This window comes from Bactrocera oleae, chromosome 6, assembly GCF_042242935.1.
Source record: "Bactrocera oleae isolate idBacOlea1 chromosome 6, idBacOlea1, whole genome shotgun sequence".
Taxonomy (NCBI): Eukaryota; Metazoa; Arthropoda; class Insecta; order Diptera; family Tephritidae; genus Bactrocera; species Bactrocera oleae.
The window spans coordinates 71,801,554-71,826,943 of record NC_091540.1 but is presented as its reverse complement, the minus strand read 5'-3'; the positions used below and the strand labels follow the sequence as shown (position 1 = coordinate 71,826,943).

The following is a 25,390-nucleotide window of genomic DNA, read 5'->3' as shown; positions in this document are numbered from 1 at the left end:
TGAATGCAAGTAAATACGGGACATTTCCCGATTATTTTCTACAACCAGACATTTGCCATTTGCTTCTATTTATATTTAGTCAAACTAAATGTGTACATATGTCCCTACAATCTATAACTGTAACATATATGGCAACAGTGTCATTCTTTCCATTCTTCAAATCTTTGTGCATGTGAGTGTTGTTATCGTGAGGAGGCAAGTTGCCAAATAACAAATGAATGACAGTAGTTTACTTGCTGTCCGTCCGTTCGTCCACAAGAAGTGACTGTTGCCTCTGCAAAAAATCCATCCGTCTTTTATCCAAAGCATTTGATTACATTTGGCTGGTGTAAGGAGCCTCGAGGAAGCCATTTCCAATCTGTAGTAGTTGTGAAAGGAGCAACAGACCGACTTGGCAATACGCAAATTGGGAGGGAAAATGCTCAAATGCTCTCATGCAATGCCATAAAAAAGATCTAAATGAAATGTGGAAAAATCAAATTGGAATCGATGTGAATGATGCCACTCGAATACAGTTGAGAGAGGTGAAGCGAGATAGAAAAAAAATATATGACAGGAACTAACTTCGACGTTCAAGTGCCAACACTTGGCGATGACAGTCATGCGAAAATTGTTAAAAACGACGTTGACGATGTGAAGAACTGATTGAATTTCGAGCTAACGAAGGGATCCCATTCTAAAGTTGCTCTAGCTGATAAGGATTATCCATTCACTCAGGGCAGTGATGCATGACAACTGTTAGCAGATAATAAAGAGCATGTAAACTTGCATACATATGTACATATGTATGTGTGTGTGTAGTTATAAGCAGATACGACTTCGTATGCGTAGTTCGATTTGAAGGAAATACCTGGTATATAAGCAAAAATATTCAAATGAAGACAAATTTCAAATATAAATACAATTTAATTCCAAAAATAACTGTATTTTCTACTCTTATGCGATCGAAGTTGACAATCATATGTTATTGACTAGTGACACACAATTAATTTATTTCTTTGAAAAAAAAAATATATTAAATATAAGATAACAGCACAAGTAACGCAAAAAATAAAAATAATTTTGAGGTTATGATGGCGCTGAACTAATAAAAGCTGTTTGAATTTAGAAAAATTTTAATTAAAATTATATTACATTTTTAAAAAAATCTTCTCATCAGAAATCATCTGATTATTCGATGCTTTCCTAAATTATTTTGACCGGAGATTTACTTGAGACCTCACACGCCAGCTGATTTCATTAATCTCTCTGTTTTAGAATTTATTACATTAGCCACCTAATACCATGTTCGACTTCCTTCACATACTTTCATTTTTGTTTAAATACTATTTTCTGCCAATTTCACTTATTTACTTAATATTGCTTTCATTTTTAACTTTTTTTATGCGTTTGTTTAATTTTTTTTTCGCTTTGACAGTTCGTAGTGTCTAAAGTAGCTGTGATATTGTGATAAATTTGCCTACTGACAAACAGATGGCGCTAAATCAGACTCGCACAGAGTGATTTCGAGAAGATCAGCTTCAAATCTCCTCGGTGACGAGATTAACAAGTGTAATTTTTGTATTGGCGAAATCTTGCTAAATCTAGTAGATTAGTGAGATAACCTACTCAACAGCCTAAACCTCGTCGATTTAATTATTAGTAGTGGATTTATTGCCACCAGAACAAGCTTTTTTGAGATTAAAGATTTCCGACCCGACATTTTTAAAAGGGAGAAAGGGAGCTAATAGTTTATATTTATACATTTTCCCGTTCTCCTCCTGTCGTCTTGTGTATATGAGGAAACTATTCAATGCCCTATGGGGAAAGCTTCCTACAATCAACACGGCACTCGGCATATCAACTCATATGAGCAGTTAGATAAGTGATCGTTCGCTTTTAATTAAATTCTCATAATACCTGAGCATTTGCTGAAGCTCAAACATGCACACATACATGTATGTATGTATACACTAGTGAGTTACAACATTTCCCCCCATTGACTTTGTTTTCGCTCTGCCATTCAGCTGTCGCAAATCGTGCCACTACTGCATTTCCTCCTTCGGAATGACTAAAGAAGTTGCCAAGCGCACAACAATAAATAGTTCAACAATTCCGGTAAACTAACAACAGCAACAACTAAAGTAAAAGTATGAAAACAATTCAATTGCAACAAAGTGGGAGGTGTGCCGTTGGGATTTTGAGATTTCTGTCGAGGCAAGAGCGGCGTTGAGAGCAACAGCGAAAATTGGAACATCAGCAACAACAAAAGTGACAACACCGCAATGAGGTGTGACATTCTCAACAAAATGCCATTCACGCATACGCAACAACAACGACACGAAACTTTCAAAGACAATAAATACGATTGTGACGTTGTTTACGTAACAACTGTTCATATAAAAACAAAATACAGTTGTGGATTCCGCAAACGGCAGCCTCAGAACGTTGATAGGCACAATTGCGTTGCCACCGCGATTCAGCGTTTGTACATTAACATATCTTCACCTCTCTTCTCGCAGTGTGAACAAGAAGGGGCACCCTAGCAATCAGCAAGCCAATTCTACCCCTCAACGAGATAACGGTTTTATCATCAGTATATACATGCATATGTAAATGTATGAGGTATACGAATATAATTGCTTTAAATATACACTAGGTGCCAACGTTTACTCAGAGATATTTAGTCTGAATATTTCTGGCTGTTAAATTTCTAAATAAACGAACTTAAAATCATAATTTCCAAATCCTTTCCGAAGTCGTCTGGGTCAATATTTTAAAACAATAAATGTTTTTATAATTTTTCAGTGTGTCAAGTAGTTTTACTCAAGAGTATTTAAGAAATATTAACATTAGGGTGGTACAGTTTTCCTGAAGAACTTTTTATATGCTTTTTGAAAACAGCTGTTGCAGTTGATGTCTCTAAGGAATTTTAACAAACTCTTTGCTTTGAAGATCTCAAAATTTTGTCAGTCACTTTTTCCGCATTGGGAGCAAAATTGTACGCAATTTAATTAACCGCTTGAATATATAATTAAAACAGGCTTTTCGGGGACCCCGCTGGAAATATTGACGAATCATAAAAGCAGTTGGAATTCACCTAACTATTTTCAATAACAAATTTTTCTACCACACCTTAATGGCTTATCATCTTTTGCAACTGTGTCAATGGCAACCGACTTTCTGTAAATGTATTTCATATTCACGATTACACAATTATCTACTCTTAATTGCTTCATAAGCTGTTTACCTTTTATTATTATATTAATTATTTTTTAAACGAAAAAAAAATATTTCGTGGTTATAGCCATTAGAGTACCTATTTCGTTTTATTATTTGAAATTAGTTGAGAGCAAGTAAATGAGCTGCTAGATTTTGGATATTATTTAATTATTATATGTATAGTATTGATGCCCTGAACAGGGTATATGAAGTTTGCCACGAAGTTTTTGACATCCAAAAGGAAACGTCGAAGACTCTATAAGATATATATGTACATAAGTACATAAATGAGCAGCGTGACAAGCTGAGTTGATTTAGCTATGAGCGTTCGTCTGTCTGCATCCACGCGTTAAACCCTTAATTTTCAAGACGTCGATCTGAAATTTAGCATACGACCTTTTCTCTCCAAGAAGCTGGTCATTTGTAGGAATCGCCGATATAGGACCACTATAGTATATAGCTAACATACAAACTGAACGATCGGAATCAAGTGCTTGTATGCATCTTTTGTATTTGTGAAGGATATTATGGCTTCGGTGCAACCGAAGTTAACGTTTTTTCTTGTTCCGATATCATCTGTACTTACGCTTCACAGTATGGCAGTTTGTTGAAGCCTTTGTATGTTTTCATATTCAACGCCATGCCACATTCTGTGCACTTGAAGCATGTCTTGTGCCATGTCTGAAAAATAGAGAAATTTCAAAAGATTAATATATAATTTCAAGAAAATAAGTAAATACTTTATTAATAAAATGGGTATAAAAAGGAAATCAACTGGGTTTAGTCAGAACAGGTACATATACATACATACATACATATATCCTCATCAAACAAAAGTTGAATATTCAAAATTATTTTCATTGCAAATTATCTGGCAAATGTAATGTTTTCCGTTGGCATCAACCGTTATATAAACAAATCTATAATCCGTTACAAGAAGTGCATGAGAAAATTATGAGCCAGCGAACTTGCTTGCTCACCCTCGTACACACTACATAAGTATACAACATGACTAAGCAGTTTACACACACACATGCATATGTACGCTCGAAAATGTGCACGTTGGCAGCGGTTGGAATGCAGAAAATCATAAACATTTTACATCGGAATACCTGTACGCAAATGGCTAACAGCAGAGTTTCACAACAAAGCGACGTGGCGCAAGCTCACCAAAAGTACATAGAAGTCATTTGGTGTAAATTTATGCAACCTAACACATGAACAACTGTATGTATGTTAAAATATGAGCGAGTATGTATAATTGTATGTGCGTATGTGTATAATTAAATTCAAATGCGTTGAGTATAGGAATTTCCCCCGTGACTGACTAACTGCTGACAGCAACTAGTTATGATAGATTATTATTAAGCAAAATAGTTGATAAGAATATTTACAATTACATTCCAAGCCGTATGTACATATATTTATATGTATACCCAACGAACTTGGAATTCAAAATCACAAAAACAACTGTCAAATACTCGTACATGCCACATAACCACATTTGATTCAAACAAATTTGATAGATTTTTATAATTCACACTCTGTGACTGCCTAGTCAGCTTAAAAGTAAGGAGTTTTCAGTGAATCGATGAAGACGACGTCATATTCCTAAAACCATACAAATTATGAATATAAATGCTGCTTGGATCACAATAACACTGACATCGAAAATATCGATGAAGTATCCTTCTATGCCTTCAAAATCGTAATACCATTGAAGTAAGCTGTTAATTATGTAACTTGTGAACTCTGTACAACGATACCAAATGCAAATGGGTTTTATATGGTAATTACAAAACGTGTGATTTTTAATTAGGTAGTAGACCATCTAAAATATAACAATTTTTAATAATTTTGCAAAATGATGCCCAAAATTGCAAAACAAGCACAATAAGGCAAACTTTTGGGCATTTAAAGCTAACATTAGTGTGAAATTATAAAAAAAAAAATGTTTTCCCATAGGTTAGACCCTTACCATAACATACTAAAGTTAAACATTTCAAAATTTTTTGAGTTTTAGGCTTCTAAAGTGTAGCCGCTCAGTTCAATTAGCTCTATCGAATTTCGAGAGATTACTTGAAAATAAATGATCCGATCACTATCAATTTTTTTTCTACGTGTTCTGTATATAATTCTCCAAAATTTGACTAAATTAAATTTTTTTAAATCGCCGCCATTTTGACAACTTTCGATATTTTTTCAACCGTAAATGATTGTATGGACAATATCTTCTAGTCGAGAATTTTTTTTTTAGGTTTCCTCCACGAAGAATTCTGATATCACTGCAGCAGTAGTTGCCCTTTTTTTTGGCGGCGTCGGAGATCGCGTGAAACTAAAAAAATATTTAGTTTTTCCATCAAAAATTATAGTGTGTATTCTTAAAATTTGTATAAATTCCTCTAAAATTAAAACAAAAAAAAAATTGATAGAAAAAACCGTCTATGTTTTGGGAAACGTGGCTAATTAGAGGATCTTTTCGGTTATGTAGTCCTGACTGCCTTGCATGCGACCGTAATTTGCATCTCTGAGTTCGCTGTAGAAGATCAGAGCTGATTACTACCGTTATCTCGTAACATATTTCGATTATGCTAGTTAAATAGTCTTTCGTGAAATGAAGAATTTTCGACGGTCTTCTTTGCTTCGGCAACTGCTGAACATAATTAAGCAGCAAACAAATGGAGTACACACGGAGAAGAATCGCGAAAATGCAGATAAATTAAGGCATGAAAACACAAAAGTAATGATAAATAGCTCTATTAAATAATTACAACTACATCTGTACATCTTTAATTGCGAGTGAGCGAGCAGCGCCCCACAACACACACACACAGCAGCACAGCTAATTAATACGAGTATCTCGGTGCGTACGCAGCTGTGCGGAAAAGCAATGCATTCAAATTAATTTGACAACGAATGAACGCTGACGAGTTGCACACAGGCGAGGCAAACAGAAGATCTGCAAGCGCATATGTACATATGTATATGTAGTTAATATTTACTTATGAATATATGCACACATAGAAAACATTTACTTGCGGAAAATGTCACTTGGAGGCGCTTCTCCGCGGTTGCATGGACAACAGACGGGCTCAGCCCGGGCTTACGGCATTGCAGCGACATAACAAACTTTGACGGATGAACTGCATTTGGATGTGCCCGGCTACCGGCTACTGCCTACCGCATATGCCCGTCAATCACAGGTTTAAGCGCTTATCCGCTGAAGTATTTTGCAGCAATAAAACGAAAAATCCACATTTGTACGTGGTGTGTGTCTGTGTATGTGCGCAGAAGAGTAAAAACAAACATGCAAATAGGAAAAATAAATGCAAACCAAAAGCACCGCGAAAAAGCTCAAAGCGAAATTCAGCACCAGAAGTCTATATGGATGTTCATTCATATATCACACACCTACATATGTATGTATGGTATGTATATGCGGATAGCTAGATGCGCGTGAAGTTGCGCTTGAAACAGAGCAAAGTTTACTGACGCACCATTTCCCGGCGCGTGCAAACAAACAGCCGGGGTGTTGAGGTTGAAAATTACGCACCTTCCCGGTTGACCGCTCATCAGCATCTGACCGGCACGGCAGAGGCTCGCGAATGCGCACACATCAACACATTTACACTTACGAGTGCCATTACTTTTCGGGGTGCACCACATCCATTCGCACGGGCATGCAAACGTTGATTTGCACGTCCGGCTGTTGGAAGCAAATATGGATGTGGGGTTGCTGGGTGGTACTGCGGTTGCGAGGGAACACTTACGCGCAACAGGGTCTTTTACATCACTTGTCATGTGGAAGTCGGCAACACAGTAGCAATGTTGGAGTCTTTAAAACGCACAATAGTAATAACACTAAGCTGGTTTATTTTAAGTCTAGTATTTTATCAGTCAGCAGACACTTTTTGGTAAGTGTATTGTCTTCAAAGCTTAAAGCTCACAGCTGAGCCCATCACGTGAGATGTAAATCCAAAAAGTTATAAATATTTTTGAAGAATGTGCGTGTAAAATAATAAACTCTTCGACTTTATAAGAAGCGTTAAAACAGGAATGATTACTTGCTTCCTTTAAATACATTTTAAACAGTTTCTTCAATTTCCACAACTGGACACTGCATAAAAATCTATATCTTAGCAATCGGTTTAAATTCGATTAGTAAAAGGAATGAGTGGATGAATAACACTTTTCCTGTTTTGCTAATCTCTTTATGTACATTAATTAATATTGTGGTCCATATTCGCATCGCATATCGGTCGCTATTGACTTCAAACACTATCGAGGAGTTTCCCTTCTACATTTCTGAGTACAACCATCCATTTATAGTGAATCTAAGGAAAATCGGTTAAAAATGTGTGTTGGGCTTCAGTAGCACGTGATATAAACACGCATCGTTGTTGAAAAGAAGATGTCTGCTTGTTATGCAGTTAGTCACTCTTTGTATTTTTTTCCCGTTTTGTTGACTTTTGCTTCTAATTTATGTGTTTTATCAAGGCTATCATCCCGAAAAGTGGACTAGGCTAGGCAATGCGTGTGTGTTCGTTTGACACTTTTACAAACACGCACACACAGACACACACACACTCTTATGTGCAAACATGCATTCGAGCTCCATCGCCAACATGTCAAAATACGTGAATAAATTGTTATGGTGCAATGCGCAGACGCGCGCCTTTGCTTCCACGCCAAAATGATCAAATCGCACAAAACGAACGAGGCAAACTAGCGTTGGAGCTGATGCATATGGGCGTGATGCCATCGACGGCAGTAGAAAAAACTTAGCAACACGCGTTACATATAGATATATCTTCGTATGTATGCATGTATGTGTGTCTGTTTGTATGTGGGCAAACAGAGTCGCTGAATTGTGCGAACGCTTGCTGACGTGCTGAAAAAATATGTTCTGCAAAGTGAATAAGACAACTAACAAATTCACACATTATTACTATACGATGCAGTATGGGGCATGCAGCAACGTTGCACGTATAAGTTATTAAGCTCAACTGTTCGGGCAACTGCATTCTCGCTTCAACTCAGTCTGCCAACGCTCTCTTACTTTAGTCAGGGTGTTCACTTAACAACAACAGCAATAGCACTTTGTGAGGTCGACTTCACAGTTTGGTGCAATTTTTCGCGGAAGAAAGTGAGATTTTTACTACAAAACTTCTCATTCCACCAGTGTTTAATAAAGCCTGACTTGAGTTGAAGTTTTTAAAATTAAGGAGTGCATAAGATCAAAGTAATTGTTGCTGGGATAAAGCTATTGCTTGATTATTCGAGAGAAGCTTAAATAACTTCTGAGCGCAAGAAATTGTTAAGCTGTCTTCACTACCTCCGATTCTCACTTCCTCTGTCAGTGCCCAGCTCTATCACACATCAGACATCGAACTTTTGGAATACATCAGGTACTAAACCACGAATGTCTATCAACAAAAAGCATAACGGAGATAAGTAGTTTCACTGAGAGCACCAAATGGCTTGAACACAGCAATGAAGCATGATATCAAAGCGAATCAAAATGGCGCTTCTAGCGCTAATTGTGCCCGAAGTTGCAGCACTCTTACCTACCGATCTACCTCCGAGTTCTCTGTTTCGCCGATTCGGTTTTGAAAATGTGTACCATATTGGCACGCGATCTTTGTATCGTGAATACCACCATTGCCACGTGATAGACGAGAATAAAGCTAAATGGCTGCGGCAAACTGGCTGGGAGCGTAATGTTTAATCGAAGGTTAACACACGATTAACTTGGCGCATTTTGGTGCATGCGAAGAATGTGCCTAGCCTTGGGCGAAGAACTGCAAAAGTGGGTGTGCTGGCCGCGCTGCAACGACAACAAGAAACAGCTGCTTACTTATGCGTGCCATTCGGTAATTCTGGTTGAGGCGGCATAGCTAAGCCAGCTGAAGATAGAGGCTGATGTTTGACGTTAGCGATTGGAATTGCTAAAAATGCAGAAGTGCCCAAGGCGGCAACCATAACACAGCGATAAGTATGGATGTAAGTAATAGAGGAAGTAGAATTTATATACAACCTTTCGGAACTAAAATGCAACTCGAAGCGGGACAATTTGAAAAGTTTCATTTGATCTGCTAATGGTCAGTGGTGAAAGTATCTTCTCTTATGTAATGAAAAGCAGCCAAAATAGTTTTCTTGCTGTTTAAGCGAACAGAAACTTTTTAAAATCAAAGCCATGATAATTTCAAGACCTTCCAAGCAGTTTAGTGCGACTGTTCAAAAATATTTTCTTCACTTTGTGCCATCGCCTTAACGGCACTTATTCACTTATTACAATTTTACCGTTATAAAGCATTATCAATCACTGACAGAGCTATTGACCGAAGTCGTCATATTTCGTTTTATTAACAACTCACACTCACACATACTCAGATACAACCAGCTTGCTGTCATTACAACTGTGCCGCTTTTCGTTACTTTATGCTATAAAGCATTTACATACCTCGCGCCAGGCGCATAATGAAAGTTGTAATCATATTTTATCTAATTTTGTGCCGTCCAGTCATGTTAAGCTCTTCCTCTTCTTCTGCGACCACTGCTCCTCTCCCATTGTGTCGCGCGGTAATCTGCTGTGATATTTTACGATCACTTTTGCTTTCGAAAAAACTCGTCATCGACCGTTGTATAAGCAACGTGCGCTCCCGCCCACCTCGTCTATGCAGTTGACACTTTTGCCAAGCGCTTCACCGCCATTTGCCGTTGGCACGCATGCGCCGGAGTGTGTCTCTTCGTTTGTCGTTGGTCTACGCGTCGGTGCGGCATGAAAACATCGTTGAAACGACGACACCTGGAATGCAGTCATTTCAGTATTCAACACAACGGCGCGTATTAACTTTTTGTATTTCGTTTGAATGACATTTGTAATTGTCATTTTCCATTTTTTCCTCTCTCCATAATCGTTGTTGTAATTGTGAAGTGGTTGCTGTACAATTTAATTGATTTCACGTTCAGCATTTTACGGCATTACAGGTTGTGAGTGTGTGTATGCGAGTGATGTATGGAATGTCGTTGGCCACAAATGCCAACAACGCGCGATTGTGAATGCAATTTTATTGCAAATGAGTTATATTTGAAGACGAATGCCTCGATCTTCAATAAAAAAAATACCAGAAAAACTGGTTAACTATTTATACCGTTCTAAATTTGTTGTTTTTGTAATAGATCTTACGTCTTCGAGGGTCTTAAGTACAAGCACACCGGGTGCAGAAGATCAAACACAAAATTTCAGAGAATTCATAAGAAAATATTTACCAATTTCAAAAAACCTATATGAAAAGATTTCATTTCAGCTAAGGTTTGAAGTGCTTTCTGCGGGATAATTTTTTGTTGTGAGACTCACATTGTTTACCTTCAGGTTCATAAAGGAGTACAAGATTCGTCGTCTAGCACGATCTTATAGACGAACGAACCCGAAACCAACACCAATCAACCAATCGCTTTATAAGCATTTACGCATATTAATCAAAGCCGCTTAAATTGCTTAATCCAAAAGTGGAGAGGTCAACCCCTTGCCATGATGGTCTTTAAGCCTTTATGATTTGGGTATTTCCCAATTTCGTCATTTCTCTTTTGCACTATAACAATTCGTTTCCAAATGTGGCTTGGTCATCGAGCGGCGCCTTCACTAAAGCTCGTTACTTGCGATAATTTCGTTGTCATCGACACTAAACACCACGAAATTACCATTTTCAACGGCAGCAATTTGAGCCGTTGCAGCAACAATGAATGAAGCCAACACTGGCTCGCTTACAAGCTCGTTGACTGACGACCAAATCTTTATGCGCCACAGAGAGGACGTTTTGCTTGTCAAACTTGAATGCCAACGTAACGGCTTTTACTTAAACACCAGAAAATATCTTAATTTGCCGGCGATATTTTGTGTGCGAGTGGAGTATACGCCATGCATTTGAATTTGTCTCTAGCCAAGGAGGTTTACCTCTGACGTACGACGGTAGACTGGGGCTGCCGGCGTTGCTTGGGGTGATCGGGTGGGTGGCAGCACCATTACATTAATTCTGAAGCATTCATGTTGGCACAAAACTACTTAACACATTCGAAATTGAAAGTCCGTGGACAAATTGGACGGCGCCCTTCACTCGCCAACAACCGACGCTGGGCTGATGTCGCTATGTTTACATAATAAAGTGCTTTCGAAGCATGAACGGGCAGCGCTGCAAGTCATAATTATGAAAAGACAGTAAAATGGCCAATGAGCATGCATACGTGTGGAATTGTGTGTGTCCCCTGCTGTGAAATATTTACGTGTTGAAAAAATTGTGGTTTTCCAACAGAATTTTCAAATATAATGAACTAGTCCGAAATAGACGTGGAGTGCACCAATTATAAATTGGTTTATTAGATATTTTTTGTGACTTCGACGATTTCACATAAAAACGATAGTCGCCTTAACTTAATATATTTTATTCGAATTTACTCGTTGTTTGTTGTTCATTAGTTTAATCCGCTTGTAGCTCAAAACTGTACCTTTGCGACTAGTTTGCATGTGGTTAGTGAAGTGGTTTACAACAACTCTCGACGCTGTCAACAAAGAAGGTGTAATTGATAGCAGTCTGTATGTGTGTTTATCTGTATATGTGGGGCTATGTGTTGGCACGTTTACAATTGCGGAAGTTTGCTGTTTAAGCAATCAGAAGCAGTGAGCGCATTTCAGCTCAGCAGCACTCAACAAATCGACAAAAACAATAAGAAAAACAAAGAAGTAGGTAGAAGTGGTAGTTTGAAAGAAACAAGAGAAGAAAACACTTTCCAGAACACTTCGTTATTTTGTTTTCAATTTCGGTATGATTTGTAATGCAACTGTCAGTTTTCATTGCGGCTGGTTGAGTGAAAAGTAGTGCAACAACAAAGCGGTGGGTGTTGCAGCTTCGTAGACGACGCAACGCGGCAATTGAAATATTTATTAGGGAGATTCAAGAGAATTCGGCGCCAAGTTTTTCATATCATTTACAATTTTATTTTCCATGTTTCAGGATTTCTTACATGTGTTGAGGTAACAAGATTCCACAGGCGAAACCAACAAAAGAAAAAAAATATGTTTAGTTCCTCATTTGGCGCTGATTCTAATTTATTGGAGTAGGTAAAAATAATTTACTTCATTCGCTAGCCGATTCGAATGTCAATTATATTGAGTCAAGATCGTGTCATAATAATTCCAATGTCATACTTTAATTTTAGCGGTGATTTTTTTTAGAAGCAGATGTAGAAGTATAAATAAAGCCGCACCTCAGCCTTTTATTCATATTTATTTATACATACGTAACTACTATCGACAACAGGCAACATTCTCGGGGAATGTGTCAGTCCTCACCTAAACGAATCGTATTTATAATAATGAGTTAAATGAATATTTGCCATGAATGTAATGAGAGCATATTTCAATTAGTAGCCGACTATATATGCACGAATTTATGCTGCATATATACAAACATCAGATTATTCTGATGTACCAAGTTTTATTGCAGTTAATATTAATAAACCGTTTAGATAATTTCAATGAAGAGTTAAGGTTCGGTGTTATCTAATGCTTTTCACAAATTATGTTTACCTTAGCGTCATAAACGAGTACAATGTATGATAACCGATATTTGCATAAAGAATTTTTTATACCAAAAAGCTATTTTGTATTCGAGCATATCTGCTCGAGAAAATACTAAAAAATAATTAAATGCATGATCTACATATTTCGTTATCTCCAGACGATTTACTTCGACGATTTACTCTTTAACCATTTGAACTACTTATATAATATTACTATTTTAGCTCGGTTGAACAGTTTCGCTGTAATAAGATCCTCCTCAAATAATTTTGAGAATTGCTTCAGGGTTGACATGGGTTTCGGCATATTCGCCTGAACACCTGGACACAATCGTTTTTTGACAAATAATTTCTAATTACACAATACATAATTTTCTAATTATTTATTAATTGCTCGTTTAATTTTTAAATAGTTTTAATACATCACCATAAAACTAAAAATGGATCGCATATATAAGATAGTATAATATTGCACTTATATAAAGATATGGTATCAATGGTGAAAGCGTTATCAAATTAATGAGGTTACTATTTCATGCCTATAAGATATGTAAATGTTTGGGCATTTGAATCCATCAAATTTGTTTGACAGATATGTATTCCATAACTCAATGAGGACAATAATATGCACTATTCGAAATATTGTTCAATTATTAATATATACTGCAGCCATAAATTGCCCTATTTTTTAATATTGCAAAACTCATATTTGAAATTTTTTTTGTAGCTTGAAATCCTTGAGATCTACAATAATTATCCGCCAGACCAGTAGTTGACTTCCATTTTATATTTTGTCTGTTAAGTTCCAATTGAGATATTATCTTAACTATGACATCCATGAGAAGCGCCGCAGAAAATGGCATTAGAAAGCGATTTTGATTAACGGACGCTAAATTTCCAGTAACCATCTAATGTAGATTGAAACAAGAAACAATTGTTACTGAAATTCAGCGCAATAAATCTTGGATGCTCGCATTTGTCCGCCCACCACTGTAAATGAATGATGCGATGTCAACTGTAATTTAATGCTCGCCAGTCCCATTCATTTAACGCTTTCAAGCATACACACACACACACACATCTATAAAAATTGACTAAGCAATTTTGAAGCGAACACAATACAAGTGGCAAATTCAAATCCATGCAATTGTCCATACTGTAATTAAAGCAAGACGAAAGAAATCGCAAACGTAAATAAAATCGTACGTCAGGCCGCCAACACGGAGTGACTCATTTCATGTGATCATTTTAATAGCACACCAATGGCAATAATGATACACTGGAAGTAACAAATAAAGTCAATAACAATTATAATTTATGATAAACTTGCACTCGCCTCACATCCGAGCTTACAAAAAAAAAATAACAAATAAAATTCACGAGGTGAAACGAACCAGCTCGAGCGAGTTGGGGTACTAGCAAGAGCGGAGGAAAACACAAAAAAACTAGTCGGGCAACTCGTCATCAGTTAAGGTGAGCGGCAAAAAAAAGGAAACGTGAAAGGTTCAAAAAACAAAACACAAAATAATAACAAAAAGTCAAGTACTGAAACCGAAAAAACAAATCTCTTTTTGAGCACACGAACGGGTAATTGGCCGAAGTGAGCGCCTAATGACCACACGTGATCGGTGACTGCGGTGGCGGGGTAAATATTGCAATTCAGAAGTATTCGGCAAATTTTAGTACACACACACAAACACGCCACACTGTTCGCACTTATCGAGCGTGTTGTGAGCAGCTGCTTAAATATCTAATTTCATGCTAAAGTAAGCAACGCAACGCCTGCCTCACCTCGTCTCCTCACTCCACGAAATCGGTGGAGGGGGAGAGAATTTACTCTTGCGAAATGTGCGACATTAGCACGTTTTATCCAGCCCGCGCAAGTGTTTACACTTTAAAGTAAATAGAAGAAAGAAAAACACCAATAACTTAGTTTCAGTGGAGCATTTCAGTTTTAACATTTTAATTGGAGCTCTGCATACATACACACACTCAGCTGGTGTGACGTTAGCTAAGACGACTGCTTCTTCTCGTGTTGCCACATAACGCGTTTCGAATTACATAAAAGTGAAGCAACAGATGGCCCACCGCATTCCAAGCCAGTTTGTAGCTATTTGAGTAAGCATGTTTCTTCAGATAACGTGTGCATTCTGAAGCTTACCATAGAACTGGCAGCAGCAGGCGGCGAGAAATCAAGAGCATTTAGCAAGAGCAGCGCAACTGTCAAGCCAAATTCGTGCTGCTTTGGCGGATTGTGTCACAACTTGTTTGTGTTCGCACGAAGCACTCTTAATAAGGAATTAATAGATATGTTTGAATAAATACACTTGCGGAATAATTATGTGTTTGCTTTGGAAAACGCTTTTTTTTTTAAACATATGAACAGAACACGGCGCAGCTAAAAGAGCTATCTATGTCGAGGTCGTCTCATAGAAAATGTTGACATATGGACACAGTATGCTATTATGTCGAAACATAAAACTGGACTTTGAAGCTTTCATAAACAAAAGCTTGGCTTTTCTACAAACGAACACAATTCCATAATGCGATTTAAAAAAAAATCAGGGCATCCTCCATCTAAGGTTCAGAAGTTAAATAAAAAACAACAAGCTTTACTGCAATTTCTTATTGCTGTTGGGAGTATCGGTCCACGATGATAGCTTTTATATGAACCTTTTCAGACACCAATATTAATGGTAAACACCCATATATGACCGTTATTTGGTTGTCGAAATCAGCTTATAATTGAATTTCTGATAATATATTTTATTAAAAAGAATATATTTTTTTATACTCTCGCAACCTGTTGCTACAGAGTATAATAGTTTTGTTCACCTAACGGTTGTTTGTATCACCTAAAATTAATCGAGTTAGATATAGGGTTATAGATATATAAATGATCAGGATGAAGAGACGAGTTGAAATCCGGGTGACTGTCTGTCCGTCCGTCCGTCTGTCCGTCCGTCCGTCCGTGCAAGCTCTAACTTGAGTAAAAATTGAGATATCTTTATGAAACTTGGCAGACATGTTTCATGGTACCGTGAGACGGTTGGTATTGCAGATGGGCGTAATCGGACCACTGCCACGCCCACAAAACGCCATTAATCAAAAACAAATAACTTGCCATAACTACGCTCCGCAATAAGATACAAGACTGTTATTTGGTACACAGGATCACATTAGGGAGGGGCATCTGCAGTTAAAATTTTTTTTTTTAAAGTGGGCGTGGTCCCGCCTCTAATAGGTTTAATGTGCATATCTCCTAAACCGCTAATGCTATAATAACAAAATTCACTGGAAGCAAATGTTTTTAGCACTTCTATTGACGGTGTGAAAATAGTTGAAATCGGGTGACAACTCCGCCCACTCCCCATATAACGGTACTGTTAAAAACTACTAAAAGCGCGATAAATCAAGCACTAAACACGCCAGAGACATTAAATTTTATCTCTGAGATGGTATAAGATGACTTTATAGGAACCGCGTTCAAAATTAGACAGTGGGCGTGGCACAGCCCACTTTTAGGTGAAAACCCATATCTTGAGATCTGCTTAACCGATTTCAACCAAATTCGGTGCGTAACGTTCTTTTCATGTTTCTATATCATAGTGCGAAAATGGGCGAAATCGGATTACAACCACGCCTATTTTCCATATGACACCATTTTAAATACCACTTGATTCTTTCACTTTCCACTATGCAAATCAAGCAACAATGATTATATCGGCGTAAAACTTTGCGTGAATAATGCAATTAAAGTATGCCACCTTGCGGCCAAAAATTGTCTAAATCGAACCAAAACTGTTCAAACCCCTAAGTACTAATTATGTGGACCCCAGTGCCTATAGTTGACCTTCTACCGAAAATATCAGTCAATCCACAAAGAAATCTCAAACGAGTATACCATTTGACTTTGCGAGAGTATAAAATGTTCGGTTACATCCGAACTTAGCCCTTCCTTACTTGTTTTTTATTAAGAATGCGCGAGGTTTCCCCACGCCCATTTTTTTATTATTAAACAAAATTTTACTACTTATAAATTCATAACATGGATCATTAAAAGATTATAAGATATTTAACTTATTTATGTTAACATGGTTTAAGTCAAAAAAGTTAAAAAAATTTATATAAACGTGAGAAAGTGCAAGTGTTACCATTTAACTGTACTTTTATATCGGTTTAACTCAGATAACCGAACTAAAGTGGAAATCAGTATTTTTATTAAACTTTACTTAACACACGCCGCTATTTACTAAACGAACTATCTGTAACGAAACCAATTGACGGAAGAGTCTTCCTCAACTTGGCCATTATAATATATTTGCTTATGACGCACTACAAGCTTATGAAAGACCAGTAATCAATTTTTACTATTTTTAAAAAACATCATCGACATCATTGCTGATTGAAATTTTTTTTTTTAATTTCAGATGACTAGGAGGGTTGAAATCAGTTTTTTAAATATTTGACTTGACTTTTTTTTTTTTTTTAAATTTTTTTCTGTACTCTTGTAACACTTTAAAAATTACCTAAAATGCATGCCTCTGGACTAGAATACCCCCTTAATGAGAATGCCCTGCTTTTGTAGTTCACACTGTCAATTCTCGAGCGTTGTAAAGTTATCTAAAGCACAGATTCGTGAGCAGCCTCTATTCCGCACTTCCTAACTTAGTATGATGTGCCTATAGGCTCTACGGTGGGAATTGTTGTATCTATATTTAAAGTGTTTTGTTATTTTTAGTGGAGAGTAATAGTACTTATACATGCTTACAAACAACCGAGACATGCGAAATCACGAGAATATTAAATTATGGACATTCACTAGTTTTGCCCATAACATGGACTCTACTTATATGGAAAAGTGGCAACAAAGCAATTGTAATAATTGAACTCGCATAATAGAGAATAATTAATATGTATGCCATATATCAATATTGTAAGTATGTGTTGAGCCACAAAGGCAAAATGTTGTTTGATGTTTCGAACACGGCGTTGACAATTATTGTTTACCTTTTTTGGTGATCTGTGCAAACATTTGTATGTGGAATTGTATAAAATTGAGCCGATCGGCGATCGCGGCGTGGTAATTTTACACATTCAGCACGCTCTGTACTCAAGTTTGTAAAAAAAATTTAAAACTCTTTGACATCCAGAGAAATATATTGCAATAAACACCTCACCAATTTCATGAAATATCTTGAAGTTATTATTTTCTGGGAGTTTTCACGCCTAAGTTGCATGATTATCAAATAAATTTAATGAGTTGTTTTTATTTTTTGGATTATTGCTCATTACTCGTTACGTGTTAACGTAATAATCGCGACACGGTTTGCCATTTCGCGTCGTACACCGCTACCTTGACCTTGTCTCGACGAGCTACGAATGTATTTGTGTGTGTTGTTACGCATCTAGCTGCAGTTCAAGCCTTAGTTACAAGCTTTGCATGCCCATTTTTGCTTTTCCACTAATAAACTCATATTTATTGGAGCGGAACGTTGCATGTTTTTGTTTCGTTTTGAATGGAAACCGAAAATTACATTAGCCTAAACTTGTATGGCGATAAATCGTTTGGCGCACGTATTAAACTTGACCTTATATGGCATGCACTGATGTTACTATTGTTTTTCGCTTTGCTTTTGGAGTGTTTAAACCGAGTTTGTAATAGCAGAATTAAAACATTTTAAACGGCCAAAATGCTCTTTAGACAAAACTACATATGTGAACTGGAAGATTCAAAAATGCAGTTGGTTCCTGAAAATAGGTTTGGGATTTGAAAGAAAGGAGTAAATAAGCCTGAAATTGATTTGCAAAGAGTATACGTAAGGCATTGTCCATTAACATTACATCTCGATGGATCCAAAAGGGAGAGTTGCGGAAACCAAGAGTGGCAATACCACACATATTCAAGGCTCTTTTGTAGAAACCGCTTCATAAACAAATATATGCCAAATTTTTCACTTTTGTTGCCGTAATCTCAACAAAGTTTACTTTTTTTCAATTCATTATCGGAGCGAATAAGTTTCACCGTATAACTTGTTAATGCCACTGAAGTAGTGATTTCCGCCAGACTTAAGCTTAATCAACCATTCAAATAGCTCTCAATGGCATGAGATAATTGAGTTGAGGAGCATTCAAATTGCATTTTTCGTCAAATGCATTTATCGTTTGCACACAACTTTCGATTAGGATAATATCAAAGGATTTTATTTGCATTTGTAGATAGCAATGAATACAAACAACAACAACAATTAAGTTGGATTTAATTCGAACTAAGTGTCTTCAGAAAGCGATGAATTCATTACCATATATCAAGGAATCTGTTCGAATATGGGTATATATATATGTGTGTGTGTGGTAGTATAGGAATGCAGATATGTAGCGGTAAATGAACATACATCGGGAAAGGCGGTGGAAAATTATTCAACGCAAAGGAGAAAGGAAAATATTTGAAAAACTAACCAAGTTAGAGCTTCCGCCATTTGTTAACAGCAACTGGTTGCACATACATACATATGTACAAATAAATCTGCATATGTTCATTGTATGTATGTTTGTATGTATATATGAACTTGTGTGAAACGCCGCCAACATCAGCAGTTGTAACTCTACTGCTCCACAACTACCGTAATCAAACTCACACACACACACATATACATACACATATGTACATGGTTCGTGTGTGACTTTCTGTTTGTTTGATGCAAATGATTAGTTTAAATGGCATTTATTGACATAAGCAGGTCGCTCGTCGCCGAAGGACTAAAAAAGGATTCGTTTACTGTGGAAAGGACTGAGCAAACATATCTACATATGTACTTTTGACATTATACTCCCAGGCAACACTGTTGGCATGCAAAAAATTTTCCCGATTTTTGCTCTTTTTACCATGCAAACACTTTTCTTTGTAGCTCATGTTCTAGCAGCACTCCAGCACCAGCCGCACTATGCCGACTTGCTACTGACGTCACTGTACGAGTATAAGTGCACTATGACGCGTTACGAACACATTTGTATGTAGGTATGTATATGCATGTGATCCTTACAGTAAATGTCATTACAATGCTTAAATGACCCTGGTTTCAGTAGGGAATAGAGATGCCATTGTTAGAAATACAAGTAAGTTGAGAATACTGCTGAAGCACCAGAAAATGGAGGAACCAAAAGAATGTCGTTCTCTAACTTTCCTTTAAAAGCGGATTCCCTTGAACCATACCTCTTCAAATCGAGCTATTTGACAAATAAAACTTAAACAATTACTGAAAGCTCTTCTCTGAATAAATTTCTTTCAAAATTATTATTACAAGTACATCGCACACTAACTACCAAAGAGTCACAACACGAAAAATAACAAATGTTTAGAAGGAGCAAAAACCAGTTCTTGAAACAGTTTACAATCAAATCGTCGTCCATAATTTAGAATATCTTCTTAAAGAGCAACTTACTTACAAATATGATTAATTTTCCAGTTCAACAGAGAAATTAAGAGACATTTTTAAGCTGAGACATCGAATAACAGTGTGATAAGTACAATTTTTCATCGAAAGTGAGACATTTCAAATAATACAGATGATTAAACTCACATTTTTCCGATAAAGAGACACAACTTCGCAGAATACAGCAGAAAATTTTCGGTTTATTTCAGCAAAAGCGACTCAACTACAAATAGTACACTTTAGAAAGCAGCAAAAGCAGACTTAACGGTGATTTTCCAGTTAAGTGAGATAGAGATGACAATGAAATTTCTTTGGTAGGTAGATAAGTGTTTACGAATTAATACATTGAAAAAAATTGATCAAAAAAATGTTTGAGTTGTGCCGCTTTTGTAGTTAGTGTGTCATTTACGGTGTGAAAACCATTGACCCAATCTGCAGTCATTTCGGCACTACTGCGAAAAGCGACTGGAAACCTGGCAGCAACTTTTGCCGCCGAGTAATTGTACCACAAGTGAGAGGTGATTATGACTGTGTGTTCGCTGGCTTCCGTTGGAAGCGAAAGCTGTGTGCATCTGCAATGCGTACAATGAATTTTAAATGAAATTATTTATGTGACATATTCACTTCGCCTATAAACAAAATAAATATGCTCGAGCAGCTATATCTGCAAGCGCGTTCTGCCATAGAATAGAGCCGACAAGAGAGCAAAAAAGTCACTTCGCATTGTTCAGTCAATGCTGTGTTGCCATTATAGGTTTGCATGTGTGTGTGCATGAATTTCGCTTGACTCCACACAATGTAATTCCGTGTCGTAATATAAACATTCATATACTACACTTATGTATGTATGAGCATGAAGTAGAGTACGTCATTGAGTGCATTTTTCGTCACTGTGACTGTGGACTTGTCCCACTGATCCATTGTCACCGCATATTTCACACATTTTGTTCAATTAGTTATTGTTAATAGGTTTTCCATGTTACGGTTTAACCCGCATTCGGAGCAGACTGCATTTTGTTGGTTTAAGGCCACACACACACACACACACATCTTTTTTAAAATGTGTTTAAATGTGTCTGAATAATGTTGTTCCTCGAAATCCACAGCTTGAAAAAATATATGTAAAATTTATTTTATAAATTCGCTTTATACGTGAAGAAGAATTTTCAGCTTTAGTGGCACTTCCGGAGAGTTTTTTCCAAGCGTTGATGGCTTACTATCAGAGACATACTCAATATGACATGTAAATGAAAATAATTGTCAAATAAAATATATTATTTATTTTCAATATTGAACATGGTTTTCCAGCTCAAAGGTTGAGATTATGTATTATTGATAGTCATCTATACATTTTTTTCCCTTTTTGGCAAATTGTTAAAATAAATTGTATCCACCTTTGAAAAAAAAAAATTAACAAGAAAGAACGCTAACTTCAGCTGCACAGAAGCTATAATGCATTTCTTATAGCATAAAAGGGTATAAAATCTTGAGGTCCGTTTGTATGGCAGCTATTTGCTATAGTGGTCCGATCTAAACAATTTCTTCGGAGATTGCATTATTGCTTTGAACAATAATATAATAACTATAATCTATGTCAGATTTTGTGAAAATATCTTAACAAATAAAAAAGTTTTCCATACAAGAGTTTGATTTTAATCGTTCAATTTGTATGGCAGCTCTATGCTATAGTCGTCCGATATCAACGGTTCCGACAAATGAACAGCTTCTTGGAGAGAAAAGGACGTGTGCAAAATTTGAGTTTGCGTATACACAGACGGACTGACACATAGGCGGACATCGCTTAATCGACTCAGCTCAGAATAATAATCATTCTACAAAACCCTGAAGTTGAAATCTGACTAAATTTTTTCTAATGTCGCCTAAACACGAAACGTAAATATTTAATAGTTTTGAGATCAATATTATAAAATACTTATTAGTTTTCGTTACTGAATATGTTTTTTTTAATTACAATATGTTATTTACATTCGGTTTTAATTTTGATTTTTTTGAAATAATCGTCTACGCTAGTCTGTTTGGGCCGCATTGTATTAGCTATAAGTAATACACAATGAGTGCTTAATGGAGCCTACTAAAACATATTAACCTAAAATAACGTCATTAAAAGTTTTGGCCAGCAAGCAACAAACGAATACTGAAAAAGTTGCATTAAAATATTACAAAAATTATAAAAAATAAGTAAATATTACCAAAGTAAACTTCAAAGTGGAATGAAAAGTAAGAGCAAACTAAACGAAAAGCAAACAAATGTTACACAAGCAGCGCCAAGTAGACAAGCCTTGTAGTCTTGAGGCTGGAATGCAGAGCGTTCGCTACCTCAATGAGATTAAACTCGCACTCGTATGCAAACGCGAACAGTGCCACACTCGTGCATACAGCCAGGCACATACATAATTGCGACTGAATAATCATGGCGAGTGAGCAAGTATGCTTCGAGTTAATGAATAGCATGAAGTTGAAAATCTCAATTAAAATTTCATAATACAAAACTTACATAACAAAGCAAATGAACGCTGCGGCAGCGAGCGCACAAGATCGACTGTTGCCTATTTTGGAGTGGCGGGCGGTGCTGCAGACTCCAGCCACGTCGCGTAACCTGCTTCGCCGACATTGCAGGCAGCATCGGAGACACCAGCTCGTAGTGGCCGAATATAATGAAAACAACAACGAAGAAGGCAACAATAATGCAGTTATAAGAAAGTTGCCGGCTACCGTTACAACGCTCAAGTGTTGGTGTGTGGCTGCTGCCTATTGCCACGCGTCAAGTGGCATCAAAACTGAGAAGCATTTGCAACAGCCAAAACTTAAAGCTACTCGCACACACACACACACACATGTGCAGGCATGCTTTCACGCGTTTGTGCATAGCTGTGTGACAAGAGACAAGCGGAAAGCATATTGTAACAGTTTTGAAAGCGTGTTGGCAATAATGGCATCGCAAGCGAAGCAGGAAGTCGCCACAGCTGCCGCAGCTGCTGAGCTGGCATTCTCTGCGGTTGCACACAGCCCCAATTTCCATTTCAATTCGTAATCGTATTCCAGTTCGAGTTGCAGTTGCAATTGCAGTTGTTGTTGTTGTTGCTACAACGCCGCCTCATAAATTTCTTTCTGCAAGTATCCATTCATCAATGCTTGGCGGCCCAGTGATTCACCACCGGCGGTGGCTTGGCGGTTTCTAGCTCCGATTGTCATATGCAACAATGCACAGCTAAGCAAATCCAGTTACCGTTAGCTGCCAATGGTCGGTGTGGAAAATCAGCGGTCGCCCCGCACCCCGCTCGCTGTTAGCGCTTTTGTATTGTGCATTGCAATAGTTGGGTCAAATATTGAAAGTTTGACATCATTCTACTTTCAGGCGTACATGTGTGCGTGTATGTGAGCATGTGTGCACGTATTAATGGCGCGCTAATAAAAAATCAAGCATAAATAAATAGAAAAGTTTCGACAAAAGTGGGGTAGCTCAATTTGCAAGCCATTGTGCTGATACAGAAAAGATAAAGCCCCACTTGTGTGCATGTGTGTGTGCGTGTGTGTGCGTATATGCCATTCCGCGTGATTTTCACAATCGATAATTATCATTAACAAAAAACTAGTTCTTTGCCGCTACCAGAAACACCATGCATAAGAGCTTTGGCAGATGGCTTTGTCTCGCGCGACCCAAATATTAACCAATCGAGAAGCCCAAAGGGGGTATAAATTTTAAAGGCACAAACACACGAATTGCTGTGGATAAAGTGAAGATGAAATTGTAAAAAAAAGAGTGCTTGAGCACACAGTGTTCGCATTTAGCATCGGAAATCACTTGTGGAAAATGGAGGATTAGTTTCTTGGTTTCAACATTTCCTATTACGTTACATCATTACACAATACGCGGCCAATAACAAAGGAAGTATTTTAATGATAGAAGTATTAGAGGCCTCATAAATGACTTTTACCAAGTTTTTCGAACATTATACCTAAGACGCTTAAGACAAGTGAAGTGCTACGGCAAAGTATTATACCACAGAAATTTTATTACAGGACCATGGAAAGGAGCCATTCTTTGTTATATACAGATATGCTTTCAGAAGACTTCATAGCTTTCGTGGAAAATTTAATAAAACGAGTCGCCCTTAGAACTACATAAGTTTAGCGGTTATATTTACTGCAAGTCAGAAAAACGGTTTTTTTCTGTTGAATTTTCTTTTAAGAGTCATTTAATAAACAAATAAAATAATTTGCATTTGTTAAATTCAATGTACTTTAGAAATCGTATTTGCATCCACTTGATCCCGTAGCCGATAGCTAAGAGGATCTCCAACAAAAAGCGTCTGGCGACGAGGAACGTTTTTCTGCTCAAGATTGACGCAAATCCAAAAATCCAAAAACCCAAAAAATTCACAATTGGATATAGCCAATAAAGTGCATTCATAAGCACATTGCTTCATACATATTTTTCTAAATTGGGTAGTCTTATGTACTCTAGTTGACGGATTATAATTCCAGATCTCTGTCATCAATTTCTCATATCACAATAACAATAACCTAGCTTTACGAACAAACAGGCGGACGGTCCTGATGACTCAGTAACTTTCTTTTGATATATAATATTATAGACTTGATGTGACTACATCCTATTCTTGCGGCACTCAAAAACAACGGACTAAAAGTTATTGATGAAACCTATAAACATGTCAATAGACCACATATGTTCATATGTGGTGAGTCAATTAAAAGCTTTCAACGCCCAACGTCTTTAGTTTCAATCCCTCTCCTAAGAAAATATGTTAGTGCGTTTGATGAATATTACAGTGGACTTATTGGCAATTAAATGGGAATGTGGGATGTCTTAAAATCCACAAAAAAGTTTTGTTGAATTTGGTTTATATATACAAACAGCTAAACTTACATATATAATATAAATATTTATGGGTCCATACACAAATGTTGGCAGCTGAAATGAAACAATTACATAAGTATTTCCATTCTGAGACTTTTATTGATTAATACAACAGCAATTGTTCGTCAAGTAATTACCAACAACAACTTTGCCCTTTGCCTTGCACTTCGTGCGGCTTTTTGAGCCCGACAGCGCGTGTGAGCAACAAGTTCAATGGTAATAAATGAACCCTTCAGATCGACAACAAGAAGCAGCACGACCAGCTGCCGCATCTGCAATG

General features: G+C 37.1%; 1 protein-coding gene across 7 annotated transcripts in view; it reads right to left on the bottom strand.

Annotated features, from left to right (window-relative positions):
• The window catches only part of Lasp (LIM and SH3 domain protein Lasp), a 47,874-nt gene that overhangs the window by 11,548 nt on the left and 10,936 nt on the right, over positions 1–25,390 (bottom strand). For all 7 annotated transcript variants that reach the window (XM_070112174.1, XM_036364394.2, XM_036364396.2 and 4 more), the window contains one exon: positions 3,788–3,882. In XM_070112174.1, the coding sequence (XP_069968275.1) occupies positions 3,788–3,882 (95 nt within the window). The remainder of the gene's footprint in view (positions 1–3,787; positions 3,883–25,390) is intronic.